Source organism: Coregonus clupeaformis, chromosome 35, assembly GCF_020615455.1.
Source record: "Coregonus clupeaformis isolate EN_2021a chromosome 35, ASM2061545v1, whole genome shotgun sequence".
Taxonomy (NCBI): domain Eukaryota; kingdom Metazoa; phylum Chordata; class Actinopteri; order Salmoniformes; family Salmonidae; genus Coregonus; species Coregonus clupeaformis.
In genome coordinates this window covers 12,273,941-12,296,675 of record NC_059226.1, presented here as the reverse complement: position 1 = coordinate 12,296,675, position 22,735 = coordinate 12,273,941, and the positions used below count along the sequence as shown (strand labels likewise).

At 43.2% G+C, this 22,735-nt stretch overlaps 1 protein-coding gene across 1 annotated transcript in view; it reads right to left on the bottom strand.

Annotated features, from left to right (window-relative positions):
* Positions 1–257: 257 nt before the first annotated feature.
* Positions 258–22,735, bottom strand: part of LOC121550271 (nucleoside diphosphate kinase, mitochondrial) — a 44,308-nt gene continuing 21,830 nt past the window's right edge. Inside the window, exons 2-5 of the mRNA XM_041862461.1 lie at positions 17,878–18,008; positions 15,220–15,321; positions 1,180–1,292; positions 258–911 (exon numbers count right to left, since the gene is read on the bottom strand). Coding sequence (XP_041718395.1) covers positions 791–911; positions 1,180–1,292; positions 15,220–15,321; positions 17,878–18,008 — 467 coding nt within the window. The 3' untranslated portion in view covers positions 258–790. The remainder of the gene's footprint in view (positions 912–1,179; positions 1,293–15,219; positions 15,322–17,877; positions 18,009–22,735) is intronic.

Below are 22,735 nucleotides of genomic sequence, written 5' to 3'. Positions count from 1 at the left end.
TGCAAGGTAGCCACACCTGCAGAGTACTTTACGCGACTGCATAAGGTAAGTCTGAATACCAACCACTGAGAAGTGCGTAAGAAAGGCGTGAGTAGGAAAGGTGTACATTTCCTACTTCTGAATCAGCCCCTAAGTGACTTTCCTACTCATCATTATGTATGATCCATTCATGAATTTTCCGAATCATGGCAGCATTAGGATGGATTTGGAAGTGTTCAGAAACATCTCCGCTCATTTAGAAAGAAAATGACTCCAGACACCATTCACAATTTAGTTACTATTGGGTAAGACATGTCCCATAATACATTAAAAACAAATTGCAAATGCAGCCAATGAGTTTGTAGAGTTGCAAACTTGAAGTCATTAGGTCCAAGCGATATGGGACCGAATACTAACATTAGACTACACTATAAGTACATTTGTCCAAATACTTATGATTTCTTCAAATGGAGGGACTAAATATATAAAGTGCTTTTATGTCTAAATGGTAAAACAGATTTTCATGAAATCAGCCTCAAATAAACTAACATTCTAATATAGTGTCATATGGATCATTTGATCTCAAATCCAAAATGCTGGAGTATAGAGCCAAAATGTACATTTTAATTTCACTGTCCAAATACATATGGTGAGGACTATACATTACTGTATACAAGTAGGCGAGGGGCTCTGGGGTATTGGACCCACCCACGATGGAGAAGGCTGAGGATTGCAGGTGGGGCACTGAGTATTGCAAGATGGCCGTTCTACCTCGTTCACGCTCTTTCCATCTCTGCCTTCCATCTCTTTCTCAAAGCTCGTAGGTGCTATTGTGGTCATAGCCGTCCCAATCCATCAGTTCATTTTGATGAAACCACAACTGGATCTCCCTCTGAGCCCCCTCTACTGAATCACTGGCATGGACCACATTTCTGTAAAAAAAACACAAACCTACATTAATTAATTCATTAATGGCTTGAAGTCCAGTTTAGTATTTTGCCATTGAAATGATACAACCAATTTTAAAACTCTTTCACAAATGATCAATTTCATGTTTATATATGAATTTGTTTTTATGCCTCAAAATTAAAATTGTTGTCAAATTCAACTATCATTTAAATATTTGTTTAAAAGGGTATTGTGCCAATTATTGTAAAGTGAAAGATCTTTTCAGTTGAGTCTTTGTTTTGATAGGTTCACCTGCTGATGTGAATGCTGAAATCCCCCCGGACGGTGCCTGCTCGGGCCTCGGATGGGTTGGTGTCTCCTACCATGATCCGGGATGTCCGGACCACATTATGACCCTCCCACACCTGGACAACAAGAATGGGTATAGCGCTTGCCATCAGGATTAGGGCAATCCTATCTTAAATCAGTCAATTCAGCAAATTAATTGAAAGTGAATCAATCAGATATACACAAATGGTTAGGTGGTTTGGAATTTAACAGATCCTTCAGAAAGTATTCACACCCCTTGGCATTTTCCACATTTTGTTGTGTTACAGCCTAAATTTAAAATTGATTACATTTAGATTTTTTTTTAATTTGCCTACACACAATACTCCATAATGTCAAAGTGGAATTTTGTTTTTCTAAAGTTTTGCAAATTCATTAAAAATGAAAAGCTGAAATGTCTTGAGTCAATAAGTATTCAACCACTTTGTTATGACAAGCCTGAAGGAGTAAAAATGTGCTTAACAAGTCACATAAGTTGGATGGACTCACTCTGTGTGTAATAATAGTGTTTAACATTATTTTTTAAATTACTACCTCATCTCTGTACCCCACACAATTATCTGTAAGGTCCCTCAGGCGAGTAGTGCATTTAAAACACAGATTCAACCACAAAGACCAGGGAGGTTTTCCAATGCCTTGCAAAAAAGGCCACCTATTGGTAGATTGGTAAAACATTTAAAAAGCAGACATTGAATATCCCTTTGAGTATGGTGAAGTTATTAATTACACTTTGGATGGTGTACAGTGAGGGAAAAAAGTATTTGATCCCCTGCTGATTTTGTACGTTTGCCCGCTGACAAAGACATGATCAGTCTATAATTTTAATGGTAGGTTTATTTGAACAGTGAGAGACAGAATAACAACAACAAAATCGAGAAAAACGCATTTCAAAAATGTTATAAATTGATTTGCATTTTAATGAGGGAAATAAGTATTTGACCCCTCTGCAAAACATGACTTAGTACTTGGTGGCAAAACCCTTGTTGGCAATCACAGAGGTCAGACATTTCTTGTAGTTGGCCACCAGGTTTGCACACATCTCAGGAGGGATTTTGTCCCACTCCTCTTTGCAGATCTTCTCCAAGCCTGATGTTTGGCAACTCGAACCTTCAGCTCCCTCCACAGATTTTCTATGGGATTAAGGTCTGGAGACTGGCTAGGCCACTCCAGGACCTTAATGTGCTTCTTCTTGAGCCACTCCTTTGTTGCCTTGGCCGTGTGTTTTGGGTCATTGTCATGCTGGAATACCCATCCATGACCCATTTTCAGTGACCTGGCTGAGGGAAGGAGGTTCTCACCCAAGATTTGACGGTACATGGCCCCGTCCATCGTCCCTTTGATGCGGTGAAGTTGTCCTGTCCCCTTAGCAGAAAAACACCCCCAAAGAATAATGTTTCCACCTCCATGTTTGAAGGTGGGAATGGTGTTATTGGGGTCATAGGCAGCATTCCTCCTCCTCCAAACACGGCGAGTTGAGTTGATGCCAAAGAGCTCCATTTTGGTCTCATCTGACCACAACACTTTCACCCAGTTCTCCTCTGAATCATTCAGATGTTCATTGGCAAACTTCAGACGGGCCTGTATATGTGCTTTCTTGAGCAGGGGGACCTTGCGGGCGCTGCAGGATTTCAGTCCTTCACGGCGTAGTGTGTTACCAATTGTTTTCTTGGTGACTATGGTCCCAGCTGCCTTGAGATCATTGACAAGATCCTCCCGTTTAGTTCTGGGCTGATTCCTCACCATTCTCATGATCATGTGCAACTCCACGAGGTGAGATCTTGTATGGAGCCCCAGGCCGAGGGAGATTGACAGTTCTTTTGTGTTTCTTCCATTTGCGAATAATCGCACCAATTGTTGTCACCTTCTCACCAAGCTGCTTGGCGATGGTCTTGTAGCCCATTCCAGCCTTGTGTAGGTCTACAATCTTGTCCCTGACATCCTTGGAGAGCTCTTTGGTCTTGGCCATGGTGGAGAGTTTGGAATCTGATTGATTGATTGCTTCTGTGGACAGGTGTCTTTTATACAGGTAACAAACTGAGATTAGGAGCACTCCTTTAAGAGTGTGCTCCTAATCTCAGCTCGTTACCTGTATAAAAGACACCTGGGAGACAGAAATCTTTCTGATTGAGAGGGGGTCAAATACTTATTTCCCTCATTAAAATGCAAATCAATTTATAACATTTTTTACATGCGTTTTTCTGGATTTTTTTGTTGTTATTCTGTCTCTCACTGTTTAAATAAACATACCATTAAAATTATAGACTGATCATTTCTTTGTCAGTGGGCAAACGTACCAAATCAGCAGGGGATCAAAAACTTCTTTCCCTCACTGTATCAATACACCCAGTCACTACAAAGATACAGGTGTCCTTCATAACTCAGTTGCCGGAGAGGAAGGAAACCGCTCAGGGATTTCACCATGAGGCCAATGGTGACTTTAAAACAGTTACAGAGTATAATGGCTGTGATAGGAGAAACTGAGGATAGATCAACAACATTGTAGTTACTCCACAATAATAACCTAATTGACAGAGTGAAAAGTAAAAATATTCCAAAACATGCATCCTGTTTGCAACAAGGCACTAAAGTAATACTGCAAAAAATGTGGCAAAGCAATTGACTTTTTGTCCTGAATTCAACCTGTTATGTTCGGGGAAAATACAACACATTACTGAGCACCACTCTCCATATTTTCAAGCATAGCGGTGGCTGCATCATGTTATGGGTATGCTTGTAATCGTTAAGGACTGGGGAGTTTTTTAGGATAAAAGAAATGGAATGGAGCTAAGCACAGACAAAATCCTAGAGGAAAACCTGGTTCAGTCTGCTTTCCACCAGACACTGGGAGATGAATTCACCTTTAGGCAGGACAATAACCTAAAACACAAAGCCAAATCTACACTGAGTGGTTGAGTTACAGTTTTGACTTCTATGGAAAGACCTGAAAATGGTTGTCTAGCAATGACCAACAACCAATTTGACAGAGCTTGAAGTATTTTGAAAATAATAATGGGCAACATCCAGGTGTGGAAAGCTCTTAGAGAATAACCCAGAAAGACTCACAGCTGTAATTGCTGCCAAAGGTGCTTCTACAAAGTATTGACTCAGGGGTGTGAACACCTCACATTATTCTGCCCAAAAACAATGATAACTTCTCTCACCCAGAGGCATGAGGGCTATTTAGGTGTGCAGTGATGCCACTGATGCCGCTCCATGATGAGCAGTATCAGTAGCGGTGCTTTGTTTCATCACAAAACCTGGATAATGGGACCCATGTCGTCCAAAAAGCTATACTTTTGAATAATTATTCCAAGAGTCTTGATGATCATCCAGGTGCTTCCAGGTGCTTTTTTGGCAAACTTGAGTCAACTTTTTGGACAACATGGGTGACATTATGCCTGGTGAAAACCAAACACTGCATTCCACAGTAAGAGCCTCATACCAACGGTCAAGCATGGTGGTGGTGGTGTGATGGTTTGGGGATGCTTTGCTGCCTTAGGACCTGGACGACTTGCCTTAATAGAAGGAACCATAAATTCTGCTCTGAATTCTGCTCTGTATCAGAGAATTCTACAGGAGAATGTCAGGCCATCCGTCTGTGAGCTGAAGCTGAAGCGCAGCTGGGTTATGCAGCAATGATCCAAAACACACAATCAAGTCTACATGAAAATGGCTAAAAAGCAACACATTTGAAGTTTTTGAATGGCCTTGTGAAAGTCCAAACCTAATCCCAATTGAGATGTTGTGGCAGGACTTGAAACGAGCAGTTCATGCTTGAAAACCCACAAATGTAGTGGAGTTAAAGCAGTTCTGCATGCCAGAGTGGGCCAAGATTCCTACACAGCATTGTGAGAGACTGACTGATCGACAACTACAGGAAGCATTTGGTTGCAGTCATTGCAGCTAAAGGTGGCACAACCAGTTATTGATTGTAAGGGGGCAATTACTTTTTCACACAGGGGAATTGGGTGTTGCATAACTTTGTTAATTAAATACACTGCTCAAAAAAATTAAGGGAACACTTAAACAACACATCCTAGATCTGAATGAATGAAATAATCTTATTAAATACTTTTTTCTTTACATAGTTGAATGTGCTGACAACAAAATCACACAAAAATTTTCAATGGAAATCAAATTTATCAACCCATGGAGGTCTGGATTTGGAGTCACCCTCAAAATTTAAGTGGAAAACCACACTACAGGCTGATCCAACTTTGATGTAATGTCCTTAAAACAAGTCAAAATGAGGCTCAGTAGTGGGTGTGGCCTCCACGTGCCTGTATGACCTCCCTACAACGCCTGGGCATGCTCCTGATGAGGTGGCGGATGGTCTCCTGAGGGATCTCCTCCCAAACCTGGACTAAAGCATCCGCCAAATCCTGGACAGTCTGTGGTGCAACGTGGCGTTGGTGGATGGAGCGAGACATGATGTCCCAGATGTGCTCAATTGGATTCAGGTCTGGGGAACGGGCGGGCCAGTCCATAGCATCAATGCCTTCCTCTTGCAGGAACTGCTGACACACTCCAGCCACATGAGGTCTAGCATTGTCTTGCATTAGGAGGAACCCAGGGCCAACCGCACCAACATATGGTCTCACAAGGGGTCTGAGGATCTCATCTCGGTACCTAATGGCAGTCAGGCTACCTCTGGCGAGCACATGGAGGGCTGTGCGGCCCCCCAAAGAAATGCCACCCCACACCATGACTGACCCACCGCCAAACCGGTCATGCTGGAGGATGTTGCAGGCAGCAGAACGTTCTCCACGACGTCTCCAGACTCTGTCACGTCTGTCACATGTGCTCAGTGTGAACCTGCTTTCATCTGTGAAGAGCACAGGGCGCCAGTGGCGAATTTGCCAATCTTGGTGTTCTCTGGCAAATGCCAAACGTCCTGCACGGTGTTGGGCTGTAAGCACAACCCCCACCTGTGGACGTCGTGCCCTCATACCACCCTCATGGAGTCTGTTTCTGACCGTTTGAGCAGACACATGCACATTTGTGGCCTGCTGGAGGTCATTTTGCAGGGCTCTGGCAGTGCTCCTCCTGCTCCTCCTTGCACAAAGGCGGAGGTAGCGTCCTGCTGCTGGGTTGTTGCCCTCCTACGGCCTCCTCCACGTCTCCTGATGTACTGGCCTGTCTCCTGGTAGCGCCTCTATGCTCTGGACACTACGCTGACAGACACAGCAAACCTTCTTGCCACAGCTCGCATTGATGTGCCATCCTGGATGAGCTGCACTACCTGAGCCACTTGTGTGGGTTGTAGACTCCGTCTCATGCTACCACTAGAGTGAAAGCACCGTCAGCATTCAAAAGTGACCAAAACATCAGCCAAGAAGCATAGGAACTGAGAAGTGGTCTGTGGTCACCACCTGCAGAACCACTCCTTTATTGGGGGTGTCTTGCTAATTGCCTTTAATTTCCACCTGTTGTCTATTCCATTTGTACAACAGCATGTAAAATGTATTGTCAATCAGTGTTGCTTCCTAAGTGGACAGTTTGATTTCACAGAAGTGTGATTGACTTGGAGTTACATTGTGTTGTTTAAGTGTTCCCTTTATTTTTTTGAGCAGTGTATATAAAATAAGTATATATTTTTGTTGTTATTTGTAAACTCAGGTTCCCTTTATCTAATATTAGGTTTTGGTTGAAGATCTGATAACATTCAGTATCAAAAATATGCAAAAATAGAGAAAATCAGAAAGGGGGCAATTACTTTTTCACGGCACTGTATATATATATTTATACCCAAGACTCTGACATTGCTCATCCTAAAATGTCTATATTTCTTCATTTCATTATTTTACTTTTAGATTTGTGTGTATTGTTAGATATTACTGCACTGTTGGAGCTAGGAACACAAGCATTTCGTTTTGGTGTTTGGCAGGTTTTTTTTCTGGCTGTTCGAGCGCACTAAATTTTTTCTTGAGGCTAGTCAAAGTTCGGTAGCCGAAGTTTACGCCGCTTCCTTGGTGATTGGTCAACAGTAGGGATTATTCAATAAAGTGTTTGTTGTCATTCAACCAGAGATGACTACTTTTCATGAAAATGTTTTCACTTGAGAAATAATGCACCAAACATCTTCGTTTTACAGTGGGGAGAAAAAGTATTTAGTCAGCCACCAATTGTGCAAGTTCTCCCACTTAAAAAGATGATTTTTTTATTTATTTTTATTTCACCTTTATTTAACCAGGTAAGCCAGTTGAGAACAGGTTCTCATTTACAACTGCGACCTGGCCAAGATAAAGCAAAGTAGTGCAATAAAAACAACACAGAGTTACATATGGGGTAAAAAAAAAAACATAAAGTCAGAAATACAACAGAAAATATATATACAGTGTGTGCAAATGTAGCAAGTTATGGAGGTAAGGCAATAAATAGGCTATAGTGCAGAATAATTACAATAGTATTAACACTGGAATGCTAGATGTGCAAGAGATTATGTGCAAATAGAGATACTGGGGTGCAAAAGAGCAAAATAAATAACAATATAGGGATGAGGTAGTTGGGTGGGCTAATTTCAGATGGGCTGTGTACAGGTGCAGTGATCGGTAAGGTGCTCAGACAACTGATGCTTAAAGTTATTGAGGGAGATAAGAGTCTCCAGCTTCAGAGATTTTTGTAATTCGTTCCAGTCATTGGCAGCAGAGAACTGGAAGGAATGGCGGCCAAAGGAGGTGTTGGCTTTGGGAATGACCAGTGAGATATACCTGCTGGAGCGCAGACTACGGGTGGGTGCTGCTATGGTGACCAATGAGCTAAGATAAGGCGGGGATTTGCCTAGCAGTGATTTATAGATGGCCTGGATCCAGTGGGTTTGACGACGGACATGTAGTGAGGACCAGCCAACAAGAGCGTACAGGTCACAGTGGTGGGTAGTGTATGGGGCTTTGGAGACAAAACGGATGGCACTGTGATAGACTACATCCAATTTGCTGAGTAGAGTGTTGGAGGCTATTTTGTAAATGACATCGCCGAAGTCAAGGATCGGTAGGATAGTCAGTTTTACGAGGGCATGTTTGGCAGCATGAGTGAAGGAGGCTTTGTTGCGAAATAGGGAAGCCGATTCTAGATTTAACTTTGGATTGGAGATTCTTTATGTGAGTCTGGAAGTTGAGTTTACAGTCTAACCAGACACCTAGATATTTGTAGTTGTCCACATACTCTAGGTCAGACCCGTCGAGAGTGGTGATTCTAGTCGGGTGGGCGGGTGCTAGCAGCGTTCGATTGAAAAGCATGCATTTAGTTTTACTAGTGTTTAAGAGCAGTTGAAGGCTACTGAAGGATTGTTGTATGGCATTGAAGCTCGTTTGGAGGTTTGTTAACACAGTGTCCAATGAAGGGCCAGATGTATACAAAATGGTGTCGTCTGCGTAGAGGTGGATCTGAGAGTCACCAGCAGCAAGAGCGACATCATTGATATACACAGAGAAAAGTGTCGGCCCAAGAATTGAACCCTGTGGCACCCCCATAGAGACTGCCATAGGTCCAGACAACAGGCCCTCCGATTTGACACACTGAACTCTATCTGAGAAGTAGTTGGTGAACCAGGCGAGGCAGTCATTTGAGAAACCAAGGCTATTTAGTCTGCCAATAAGAATGCGGTGGTTGACAGAGTCGAAAGCCTTGGCCAGGTCGATGAAGACGGCTGCACAGTACTGTCTATTATCAATCGCGGTTATAATATCGTTTAGGACCTTGAGCGAGGCTGAAGTGCACCCGTGACCAGCTCGGAAACCGGATTGCATAGCGGAGAAGGTACGGTGGTATTCGAAATGGTCGATGATCTGTTTGTTAACTTGGCTTTCGAATACTTTCGAAAGGCAGGGCAGGATGGATATAGGTCTGTAGCAGTTTGGATCTAGAGTGTCACCCCCTTTGAAGAGGGGGATGACCGCGGCAGCTTTCCAATCTCTGGGGATCTCAGACGTTATGAAAGAGAGGTTGAACAGACTAGTAATAGGGGTTGCGACAATTTCGGCGGCTAGTTTTAGAAAGAAAGGGTCCAGATTGTCTAGCCCAGCTGATTTGTAGGGGTCCAGATTTTGCAGCGCTTTCAAAACATCAGCTGTCTGAATTTGTGTGAAGGAGAAGCGGGGGGCATGGGCAAGTTGCAGCAGAGGGTGCAGAGTTGGTGGCCGGGTTAGTGGTAGCCAGATGGAAAGCATGGCCAGCTGTAGCAAAATGCTTGTTGAAATTCTCGATTATTGTAGATTTATCGGTGGTGATAGTGTTTCCTAGCCTCAGTGCAGTGGGCAGCTGGGAGGAAGTGCTCTTATTCTCCATGGACTTTACAGTGTCCCAAAACTTTTTGGAGTTAGTGCTACAGGAAGCAAATTTCTGTTTGAAAAAGTTAGCCTTTGCTTTCCTGACTGCTTGTGTATATTGGTTCCTAACTTCCCTGAAAAGTTGCATATCGCGGGGGCTATTTGATGCTAATGCTGTACGCCACAGGATGTTTTTGTGCTGGTCAAGGGCAGTCAAGTCTGAGGAGAACCAGGGGCTATATCGGTTCTTAGTTCTGTATTTTTGAATGGGGCATGTTTATTTAAGATTGAGAGGAAATTACTTTTAAGGAACAACCAGGCATCCTCTACTGACGGAATGAGATCTATATCCATCCAGGATACCTGGGCCAGGTCAATTAGGAAGGCCTCCTCGCTAAAGTGTTTTAGGGAGCGTTTGACAGTGATGAGGGGTGGTCGTTTGACCGCGGACCCGTTACGGACGCAGGCAATAAGGCAGTGATCGCTGAGATCCTGGTTGAAGACAGCTGAGGTGTATTTAGAGGGTGTGTTAGTCAGGATGATATCTATGAGGGTACCCATGTTTACGGATTTAGGGTTGTACCTGGTAGGTTCGTTGATAATTTGCGTGAGGTTGAGGGCATCTAGCTTGGATTGTAGGATGGCTGGGGTATTAAGCATATCCCAATTTAGGTCACCAAGCAGTACAAACTCTGAGGATAAATGGGGGCAATCAATTCACATATGGTGTCCAGGGCACAGCTGGGGGCTGAGGGGGTCTGTAGCAAGCGGCAACAGTGAGAGACTTATTTCTGGAAAGGTGGATTTTTAGAAGTAGAAGCTCAAACTGTTTGGGCACAGACCTGGATAGTATGATAGAGCTCTGCAGGCTATCTCTACAGTAGATTGCAACTCCACCCCCTTTGGCAGTTCTATCTAGACGGAAAATGTTATAGTTGGGGATGGAAATTTCAGAATTTTTGGTGGCCTTCCTGAGCCAGGATTCAGACACTGCTAGAACATCAGGGTTGGCAGAGTGTGCTAACGCAGTGAATAACTCAAACTTAGGAAGTAGACTTCTGATATTTATGTGCAAGAAACCAAGACTTTTGCGATTACAGAAGTCATCAAATGATAGCGCCTGGGGAGTAGGAGTGATACTGAGGGCTGCAGGGCCTGGGTTAGCCTCTACATCACCAGAGGAACAGAGGAGGACTAGAATAAGGATACGGCTAAAGGCTTTAAGAACTGGTCTTCTAGTGCGTTGGGTACATAGAATAAAGGGGGCAGATTTCCGGGTGTTATAGAAAAGATTCAGGGCATTATGTACAGACAAGGATATGGAAGGATATGAGTAAAGTGGAGGTAAACCTAAGCGTTGGGTAACAATGAAAGAGATAGTATCTCTAGAGGCATCAATTGAGTCGGTCTCTGAGTGTATGGGGGGAGGGACAAAATAGCTATCTAAGGCAGGTTTAGCTAGGCTGGGGGGTCTACAGTGATATAGTACAATTAGAAATAACCGAAACAACAATAAACTAACCATGTTTGGGCTGAGGCTAAACATAAACAGGATGTAGTACCGTAAAAAGGAACAGTCCAGCAGATATCAGCTGTATAGCTGAGTTATCATAAGGTCCGGTGGTGAAGCGCTAGTGAGTAAGAGGGTTAGCAGGGGCTAGTAAGGGCTAACAGATGGATGGAATCTTCGTGGTTAACGTCGTAACCACATCAGACGATTTCGTCGGCAGACCAGTCGTGTAGGATCGGCGGGGCTTCGTGTCAACACTAGGTGGTCCCGTCCGGTTGACAAAGAGGTAGATAGCCGGGAGATGGGCCTAGCTCAGGATGATTAGCCAGACCACAGCGTCCGTTTTGTTGTAGCCAGCTGGTAGCGATGAATCCGGAGTTAAAGGTCCAGTGATTCAGTGATTCCGGCGGAAAAACTGATATGTTCTGGGTCGATAACGCGCTGTGCAGACTGGCCGAATATCCGGTGATCAATGTCCAGTGATTAAAATTAATCCCGCGGAAAAGAATCCAATGTTCTGAGTGAAACACCGCTAGCTGTGGCTAATAGCAAGTAGCTAGTTCAGTAGCTAGTTCAGTTTAGTGAGTAAGAGGCCACGGATAGCGTGTGCTAGCGGGCCAGGGGCTAGCAGATGGATGGAATCTTCGTGGTTAACGTCGTAACCACATCAGACGATTTCGTCGGCAGACCAGTCGTGTAGGATCGGCGGGGCTCCGTGTCAACACTAGGTGGTCCCGTCCGGTTGACAAAGAGGTAGATAGCCGGGAGATGGGCCTAGCTCAGGATGATTAGCCAGACCACAGCGTCCGTTTTGTTGTAGCCAGCTGGTAGCGATGAATCCGGAGTTAAAGGTCCAGTGATTCAGTGATTCCGGCGGAAAAACTGATATGTTCTGGGTCGATAACGCAGCTGTGCAGACTGGCCGAATATCAGGTGATCAATGTCCAGTGATTAAAATTAATCCCGCGGAAAAAAATCCAATGTTCTGAGTGAAACACCGCTAGCTGTGGCTAATAGCAAGTAGCTAGTTAGCTGAAACTGGCTAGCTAGTTTCAACTGGAGATTCTAGATTCTAGACAAAGGTAAGTCAACAATAGAATCCGTTCCACATTGAGTGAGGCGGGTTGCAGGAAAGTATATTTTGTAGAAGGATGAAAAGTCTGATAGGGAAACATGTACGAAAAATACAAAAAAACAGGGTATTTACAGGCTATTTACAGACACACGACAGAAACAGGACTGCACTACTTCGCCATCTTGGAATCGAAATGGTTAGAGGCCTGTAATTTTCATCAGAGGTACACGTCAACTATGACAGACAAATTGAGGAGAAAAAAAATCCAGAAAATCACATTGTAGGATTTTTAATGAATTTATTTGCAAATTATGGTGGAAAATAAGTATTTGGTCACCTACAAACAAGCAAGATTTCTGGCTCTCACAGACCTGTAACTTCTTCTTTAAGAGGCTCCTCTGTCCTCCACTCGTTACCTGTATTAATGGCACCTGTTTGAACTTGTTATCAGTATAAAAGACACCTGTTCACAACCTCAAACAGTCACACTCCAAACTCCACTATGGCCAAGACCAAAGAGCTGTCAAAGGACACCAGAAACAAAATTGTAGACCTGCACCAGGCTGGGAAGACTGCATCTGCAATAGGTAAGCAGCTTGGTTTGAAGAAATCAACTGTGGGAACAATTATTAGGAAATGGAAGACATACAAGACCACTGATAATCTCCCTCGATCTGGGGCTCTATGCAAGATCTCACCCCGTGGGGTCAAAATGATCACAAGAACGGTGAGCAAAGATCCCAGAACCACACGGGGGGACCTAGTGAATGACCTGCAGAGAGCTGGGACCAAAGTAACAAAGCCTACCATCAGTAACACACTACGCCGCCAGGGACTCAAATCCTGCAGTGCCAGACGTGTCCCCCTGCATGTCCAGGCCCGTCTGAAGTTTGCTAGAGTGCATTTGGATGATCCAGAAGAGGATTGGGAGAATGTCATATGGTCAGATGAAACCAAAATAGAACTTTTTGGTAAAAACTCAACTCGTCGTGTTTGGAGGACAAAGAATGGTGAGTTGCATCTACTGTGAAGCCTGGGGGTGGAAACATCATGCTTTGGGGCTGTTTTTCTGCAAAGGGACCAGGATGACTGATCCGTGTAAAGGAAAGAATGAATGGGGCCATGTATCGTGAGATTTTGAGTGAAAACCTCCTTCCATCAGCAAGGGCATTGAAGATGAAACGTGGCTGGGTCTTTCAGCATGACAATGATCCCAAACACACCGCCCGGGCAACAAAGGAGTGGCTTCGTAAGAAGCATTTCAAGGTCCTGGAGTGGCCTAGCCAGTCTCCAGATCTCAACCCCATAGAAAATCTTTGGAGGGAGTTGAAAGTACGTGTTGCCCAGCGAGAGCCCCAAAACATCACTGCTCTAGAGGAGATCTGCATGGAGGAATGGTCCAAAATACCAGCAACAGTGTGTGAAAACCTTGTGAAGACTTACAGAAAACGTTTGACCTGTGTCATTGCCAACAAAGGATATATAACAAAGTATTGAGAAACTTTTGTTATTGACCAAATACTTATTTTCCACCATAATTTGCAAATAAATTCATTCAAAATCCTACAATGTGATTTTCTGGAATTTTATTTCTCATTTTGTCTGTCATAGTTGACGTGTACCTATGATGAAGATTACAGGCCTCTCTCATCTTTTTAAGTGGGAGAACTTGCACAATTGGTGGCTGACTAAATACTTTTTTTCCCCACTGTATGTAAAATTGCATGACTAAAACCTCCTCTGCAAAAACGTCAACATTGATTACACATTTCTTGATTCATCTTAGATTAATTCTGACAATTTTGAGGAAGTTGGCTATTTGTTGCTACAGCGTCTCAAGAGGGATAAACAGTAATATTGCCGCTTTTTTCTCATTTTCCAACCGAAGGTCTATTAAGGGAGTATGCGACGCACAGACGTTCGTGTCGCCTAAACGAGTTCTGCTAGAGCAAACCGAACCTAGTAAGCCGGACACTTTAATGATTGAATTACATTCAATATTATCATCAACTGTTACTAGTTATCCTCAGCAACGGCCTTGATGGCGTTTACAGAGAAAGCAAATGAAGGTAAACTAAACAATGTAATTAAATGGAATGATACAAAATGTAGACTATATCAACTGAAGGGAACTAACAGTAAATTGGCAATTAAATACAGTATGTGTGGTTATTAGGCCTTCTGATGGTCAATATTGATAGTGGCTAATATTTAACATGATAGAAATTAAAACATTCGAAATTAAAACATTCGAGAGTGCCCAAAGTTTAAATCGTCATCACATGATCCAGGCTGCGTCTGCCCCGCAAGGCCATACAATAAAAATTCTGCATAACGGAACAGCACTTCAATGTGGTAAAGTAGATATGTTAATATACTTCAGTTTTCTGCCATATGATTGGTTTCACATGTCTCCAGCGATCATAAAGTCAAATATATCTAAAACGATTGTAATTTATATTTACAATCCCCTCATCCAAACAGATTACTCATTTACCTAGCTCTTATCAACAGCTTATCAATTTGTAAATTACAGTGCATGGAGAATGGTGTTATTTCTATCAGGGAAAAATATGTTATTTCACCACTGGAACCGACAGGTTTCCTCGTGCGAAAAGGTGGTGGAATTATGAGGGAATTACGTCAAGGTCAGAATACGGCAAATCTGTAGACACACCTTCATTTCTCTGATCTCCACCACAAATGAATAGGTAGCTGGCACATGCGTTACCTTGTGCCTAATTTTAAGGTCAGAATACGCATAGAAAGAAAAGTGCATAAAAACGGAATAAAGTTCAATTTACGCTTGTGTAACTCGGGTCTGAATTCCCCCCTAATTGAATAATGGTACAGTAGGTAGCCCAGAGGAGATGATAGAGAGGTGCTTCAAGTCTCTTGCTAGGCGGTGAAAAAGTTAACTGAACTGGCAAATGGATGGTTACTGGTCTCAGATCATACACATCACTGACAATCTGAAATGGTCCACCCACTACCATTGATCAAGGTACTGGGTGTTAACAGCTGATTGTAGCTGTTATTTTCTAGACCTTCCAGGTGTCTGTCTATCTATACTGATCAGTGAAGTGAGAAAACAAAGAAACTGAGCAATTCAAGTTTGGATTACCAGGCTAGACAGAGGCAGGAACCCTCACCATAACAACTATGGGACCAGAGGTCATGTAGTGCAGGAGACTGGGGTAAAAGGGCTTCATCCTTAACTCCTGGTAGTGCTGAGAGAGCAGCTCCTCTGGTGCCTAAAAGAAAGAAAGAAAGAAAGCCAACATTGGGTTAACTTTTATTTTACAGTCTGGTATTTACAGTGCCTTCATAAAGTATTCATACCCCTTGACTTATTCCACATTTTGTTGTGTTACAGCCTCCATTCAAAATAGAAAATCTACACAATACCCCATAAAGTGAAAACATGTTTTTAGACATTTTAGACACACCCCTGAGTCAATAGTTTGTAGAAGCACCTTTTGCTGCGATTACAGCTGTTAGTCTTTCTGGGTAAGTCTCTAAGAGTTTTCCACACCTGGATTGTGCAACATTCGCCCATTCAAGCTCTGTCAAATTGGTTGTTGATCATTGCTAGACGACCATTTTCATAGATTTCCAAGTAGATTTAAGTCAAAACTAACTCGGCCACTCAGGAACATTCACTGTCTGCTTGGTAAGCAACTGTATAAGGAAAGGTGAATTCATCTCCCAGTATCTGTTGGAAAGCAGACTGAACCAAGTTTTCCTCTAGGATTTTGCCTGTGCTTAGCTCCCTAGTCCTTGCTGATGACAAGCATACCCATACCCACCACCATGCTTGAATATATGAAAAGTGGTACTCAGTGATGTGTTTGCCCCAAACATAACGCTTTGTATTCAAGACAAAAAGTTAATTGCTTTGCCACATTTTTTGCAGTATTACTTTAGTGCCTTGTTGCAAACAGGATGCATGTTTTGGAAGATGTTTATTGTGTACATGCTTCCTTCTTTTCACTCTGTCAATTAGGTTAGTATTGTGGAGTAACTACAATGTTGTTGATCCATCCTCAGTTTTCTCCTATCACAGCCATTACATTCTGTAACTGTTTTAAAGTCACCATTAGTCTCATGGTGAAATCCCTGAGCAGTTTGCTTCCTCTCCGGCAACTGAGTTAGAAAAGACGGCGGTATCTTTGTAGTCACTGGGTATATTGATACACCATCTAAAGTTACTTCTCCCGAGTGGCGCAGTGGTCTAAGGCACTGCATCGCAGTGCTAGCTGTGCCACTAGAGATCCTGGTTCGAATCCAGGCTCTGTTGTAGCCGGCCGGCCGCGACCGGGAGACCCATGGGGCGGCGCACAATTGGGGGAGGGAATGGCCGGCAGGGAGGTAGCTCAGTTGGTAGAGCATGGCATTTGCAACGCCAGGGTTGTGGGTTCGATTCCAGTATGAAAAAAATATAAAATAATGTATTCACTAACTGTAAGTTGCTCTGGATAAGAGTGTCTACTAAAATGTAAAATATGTAAATGTAATTAATAACTTCACAGGGATATTCCATGACTGCTTCTATTTTTTTTTACCTATCTAACAATAGGTGCCCTTCTTTGTGAGGCATTGGAAAACCTCACTGCTCGACTGAGCGACCTTACAGATAATTGTATGTGTGGGGTTGTTAGGATACAGGTATCCTGTATGTATATTTGTTTTTCCTCTCCTTCTGCCCTAATCACAGGTGTCCCTTGTTTTCCTGATTGGTGGTCATTGGTGTGTCCCACCTATCCGACATCTGTTCTTCTGCTGATTGCTGAGGTGGACCAATCAGTGGACACTCCTCCGTATTGCACCACCTGTTTCTGGTTATTCATTACCATATCACATCACACATCCCCTGGTTTTAAAAAGCAAGTCAGTTGTGTTTTCTGACCAGAGACTCTTTTTTTCTTTGTGAGTATGTATACTGTGGTGTCTTGTTTTTGTGTACTCACTCGTTTGCTGTTAAGTCCATCGATATGTTTGTGCCTGGGAAAAGGGTGTTTTAGCAAGTCGCCCTTGGGCATACACTACCCTTAGGAAAACCTTGTCTAAACACACTAGTTAGATCTGAGCAGACCACCCACTGTATTTTTGTATGGTTAGCAGTAAGCTTAGCGGTTCTTGAGGCAGGCAAGATCAGTTTAGGGGTTTTTGACTTTGTTTCATCCTTGGGTCCAGCTCAGCCCCTTTTCCCCAAACCGTTTACCGTGTGTTTATAATAAACATTTTGTGTTTGACGGTAGCATATGGTTGTCGGCGTATTTTGTTCTCACTGTTCCTTGTCAATATTCTAATTTGCATGAGTTATGTTACGGGTCTCTTTTCCATCCACCCCAGACTTTTAAAGCCACAGGGTTCGTAACAGGGGTACAGAGATGAGGTAGTCATTCAAAAACATGTTAAACACTATTATTGCACACAGCGTGAGTCCATGCAACTTATGTGACTTGTTAAGCACATTTTTACTCCTGAACGTATTTAGGCTTGCCATAACAAAGGGGTTGAATACATATTGACTCCAGCAATTTCATTTTTTATTAATTTGTGAAAATTTCTAAAAACATAATTTCCTATATTGTATTCAGGCTGTAACGACAAAATGTGGAAAAAGTCAAGGGGTGTGAATACTGAATGAACAAGCACCATCCAAGTTCCAATTGTCGTATCAGAGGGAAAGTTGAATCTACTATCATATCGCTTATTATCATACTACTTATACCTATCCAATCCTTTCAGATCTACACAAATTCCTAGGAGGCAGGGGCTTTGGGGTTCATTTGAAATTGGCTCACCTGCAGCATCTTCATGCCCACCAGTTTGAAGCATCTCTGCTCAAAGCGTTGCATTATCTGTCCCACAAGGCGGCGCTGGACCCCATCTGGTTTCACTGCAATAAGAGTACGTTCTCTCACACCAGGGATCCCTATACACGGAAAGAAGAATAACTCTCTTACACATATGCTCTGAGGGGCAGTCCTGGACACAGATTAAGCCTAGTCCTAGACTAAAAAGCACTTTCAATGGATATTCTCAATTGAACTTTCTTTTTAGTCCAGGACCAGGCTTAATCTGCCTCTGGGACACCGCCCCTTAAACTTTTAGCAACGGGCATACCACCTGTGGATTTCTCCTTTTCAGACATCAATTTCATGTGTTTTGAGGGGTGCAAAATCCACTTGTTACTTAAATCTCACAGGATTGATTGCTTTCATTTCACCCTTTCGACTCTTTCCTACTCTTGCCTGTGCCATTCCTTTTTCGCCGTTAACGTTACGACTGCGGAAACGTTTGCAATGACCTATCAAACACTCCGGTAATGGCTGAAATGGGGTCAATACAATGGTTTTCTTTTGTATCTGTAATGTACACACGCTTAAGGGTAAAACAAATATATGTTTAGAGCAAAATAGTGTTTTTTTAGACACAACTGCAAACTTCAAGGAGACGCTATTCAAGGTTTGGTCTGATGGTCTGATGTGGTCATCGGCCTCCCCCCTTGCATGCGGGAACAATAGAGGACAAAAGAGGAAAAGAGGTAAGGCACACCCCTCCACTTGTGCTATGTCATGTCTTACCTGGACCACCTATTGAGATGTGCCTTTTGTTAAGTAAATCAGTTGATAAATGAGGTGAAAAGGTGCATATAATTAAAGTCCTACTCCGGTCTCCTTTTCACCTCAATTGTCACCTGATTTACAGGTATCCTCATGAAATGGCACAAGTGTTCTCTATTGCTCCTCTATTGTTTTCACAAGCAATGGGGGAGGCCGATGACATCAGAGAGCACCATCAGACCTACTCCTTGAAGTTTGCAGTTGTGTCTAAGAACACTATTTTGCTCAAAACAAAAATATACACTGCATGGCCAAAAGTATGTGGACAAATTAGTGGATTCAGCTATTTCAACCACACCCATTACTGACAGGTGTATAAAATCGAGCACACGGCCATGCAATCTCCATAGACAAACATTGGCAGTAGAATGGCCCGTACTGAAGAGCTCAGTGACTTTCAACGTGGCACCGTCATAGGATGCCACCTTTCCAACATGTCAGTTCATCAAATTTCTGCCCTGCTATACCTGCCCCGGTAAACTAAGTGCTTTTATTGTGAAGTGGAAACGTCTAGGAGCAACAATGGCTCAGCCACGAAGTGGTAGGCCACACAAGCTCACAGAACGGGATTGCCGAGTGCTGAAGCATGTGGAGCGTAAAAATCGTCTGTCCTCGGTTGCAACACTCACTACCGAGTTCCAAACTGCCTCTGAAAGCAACGTCAGCACAAGAACTGTTCGTCGGGAGCCTTATGAAATGGGTTTCTATGGCCGCACACAAGCCTAAGATCGCCATGCACAATGCCAAGCGTCGGCTGGAGTGTTGTAAAGCTTGCCGCCATTGGACTCCGGAGCAGTGGAGACGCGTTCTCTGGAGTGATGAATCATGCTTCACCATCTGGCAGTCCAACAGACTAATCTAGGTTTGGAAGATGCCAGGAGAACGCTACCTGCCCCAATGCATAGTGCCAAGTGTAACGTTTAATGGATGAGGAATAATGGTCTGGGGCTGTTGTTCATGTTTTGGGCTAGGCCCCTTAGTTCCAGTGAAGGGAAATCTTAACACTACAGCATACAATGACATTCTAGACGATTCTGTGCTTCCAACTTTGTGCCAACAGTTTGGGAAGGCCCTTTCCTGTTTCAGCATGACAATGCCCCTGTGCACAAAGCGAGGTCAATACAGAAATAGTTTGTCGAGATCGGTGTGGAAGAACTTGACTGGCCTACACAGAGCCCAGACCTCAACCCCATCGAACACCTTTACGATGAATTGGAACACCGACTGCGAGCCAGGCCTAATCGCCCAACATCAGTGCCCGACCTCACTAATGCTTGTGGCTGAATGGAAGTAAGTCCTCGTAGCAATGTTCCAATATCTAGTGGAAAGCCTTCCCAAAAGAGTGTAGGCTGTTATAGACCAACTCCATATTAATGCCCATGATTTTGTAATGAGATGTGGAGCAGGTGTGGATGTGGAGCAGGTCACATACACTACCGGTCAAAAGCTTTAGAACACCTACTCATTCAAGGGTTTTTCTTTATTTTGACTATTTTCTACATTGTAGAATAATAGTGAAGACATCAAAACGATGAAATACCACATATGAAATCAAATATATTTTATATTTGAGATTCTTCAAATAGCCACCCTTTGCCTTGATGACAGCTTTGCACACTTTTGGCATTCTCTCAACTAACTTCACCTGGAATGCTTTTCCAACAATCTTGAAGGAGTTACCACATATGCTGTGCACTTGTTGGCTTCTTGTCCTTCACTCTGCGGTTCGACTCATCCCAAACCATCTCAATTTGATTGATTGTCAAGGCCAGGTCATCTGATGCAGCACTGAGATGGGAGAACCTTCCAGAAGGACAACCATCTCTGCAGCACTCCACCAATCAGGCCTTTATGGTAGAGTGGCCAGACGGAAGCCACTCTTCAGTAAAAGACAATGGACAGCCCACCTTGGAGTTTGCCAAAAGGCACCTAAAGGACTCAGACCATGAGAAACGAGATTCTCTGGTCTGATGAAACCAAGATTGAACTCTTTGGCCTGAATGCTAAGCGTCACATCTGGAGGAAGCATGGCACCATCCCTACGGTGAAGCATGGTGGTGGCAGCACCATGCTGTGGGGATGTTTTTCAGCAGCAGAGACTGGGAGACTAGTCAGGATCGAGGGAAAGATGAACGGAGCGAAGTACAGAGAGATCCTTGATGAAAACCTGCTCCAGAGTGCTCAGGACCTCAGACTGGGGTGATGGTTCATCTTCCAACAGGACAACGACCCTAAGCACTCAGCCAGGACAACGCAGGAGTGGCTTCGCGACAAGTCTCTGAATGTCCTTGAGTGGCCCAGCCAGAGCCCGGACTTAAACCCGATTGAACATCTCTGGAGAGACCTGAAAATAGCTGTGTAGCAACTCTCACCATCCAACCTGACAGAGCTTGAGAGGATCTGCAGAGAAGAATGGGAGTAACTCCCCAAATACGGGTGTGCCAAGCTTGTAGCGTCATTCCCAAGAAGACTCAAGGCTGTAATCGGTGCCAAAGGTGCTTCAACAAGGTACAGAGTAAACTTCGCTTTGTCATTATGGGGTATTGTGTGTAGATTGCTGAGGAATTTATTTTATTTAATCAATTTTAGAATAAGGCTGTAACGTAACAAAATGTGGAAAAAGTCAAGGGGTTTGAGTACTTTCCTAAGGCACTGTGTGTATGTATGTACAGTACCAGTCAAAAGTTTGGACACCTACTCATTCCAGGGTTTTTCTTTATTTTTACTATTTTCTACATTGTAGAATAATAGTGAATACATCAAAATTAAGAAATAACACAAATGAAATCATGTAGTAACCAAAAAAGTGTTAAACAAATTAATCAAAATATATATTTTTTATTTGAGATTCTTCAAAGTAGCCACCCTTTGCCTTGATGACAGCTTTGCACACTCTTGGCATTCTCTCAACCAGCTTCACTTGGAATGCTTTTCCAACAGTCTTGAAGGAGTTCCCACATATGCTGAGCACTTGTTGGCTGCCTTTCCTTCACTCTGCGGTTCAACTCATCCCAAACCATTTCAATTGGGTTGAGGTTGGGTGATTGTGGAGGCCAGGTCATCTGATGCAGCACTCCTTCACTCTCCTTCTTGGTCAAATAGCCCTTACTCAGCCTGGAGGTGTGTTGGATCATTGTCCTGCTGAAAAACAAATGATAGTCCCACTAAGCCCAAACCAGATGGGATGGCGTGTCGCTGCAGAATGCTGTGGTAGCCATGCTGGTTAAGTGTGCCTTGAATTCTAAATAAATCACAGACAGTATCACCAGCAAAGCAACCTTACACTATAACACCTCCTCCATGCTTTACGGTGGGAAATACACATGTGGAGATCATCCGTTCACCCACACTGCGTCTCACAAAGACACGGCGGTTGAAACCAAAAATCTCAAATTTGGACTCCAGACCAAAGGACAATTTTCCATTCCTGTGGCAGTCCTCATGAGAGCCAGTTTCATCATAGCGCTTCTGTATACCCCCCCTACCTTGTCACAACACAACTGATTGGCTCAAACGCATTAAGAAGGAAAGAAATTCCACAAATTAACTTTTAAGAAGGCACACCTGTTAATTGACTACCTCATGAAGCTGGTTGAGAGAATGCCAAGAGTGTGCAAAGCTGTCATCAAGGCAAAGGGTGGCTATTTGATTTTTTGGTTACTACATGATTCCATATGTGTTATTTCATAGTTTTGTTGTCTTAACAATTATTCTACAATGTAGAAAATAGTAAAAATAAAGAAAAAAAAATCTTGAATGAGTAGGTGTTCTAAAACTTTTGACCGGTAGTGTACTTTTGGCCGTGTAGTGTATTTGACTCATTACTGTATTTATATGTAGGATATTTTATTTCAACAGGAAAAGTTCAAAAATAGCTGGAGTGAGTCTTTAAGTGGAGCCCAAATTGATCTTGTCCCTTCCTATAAATACCTGGGCATTTGGATCAACGATAAATTGACTTTTCAAACACACAGACTGTAGATTAGTCAACTAAGAATCTCAGAGTAAAACTGGGCTTCTTCTATAGAAATAGATT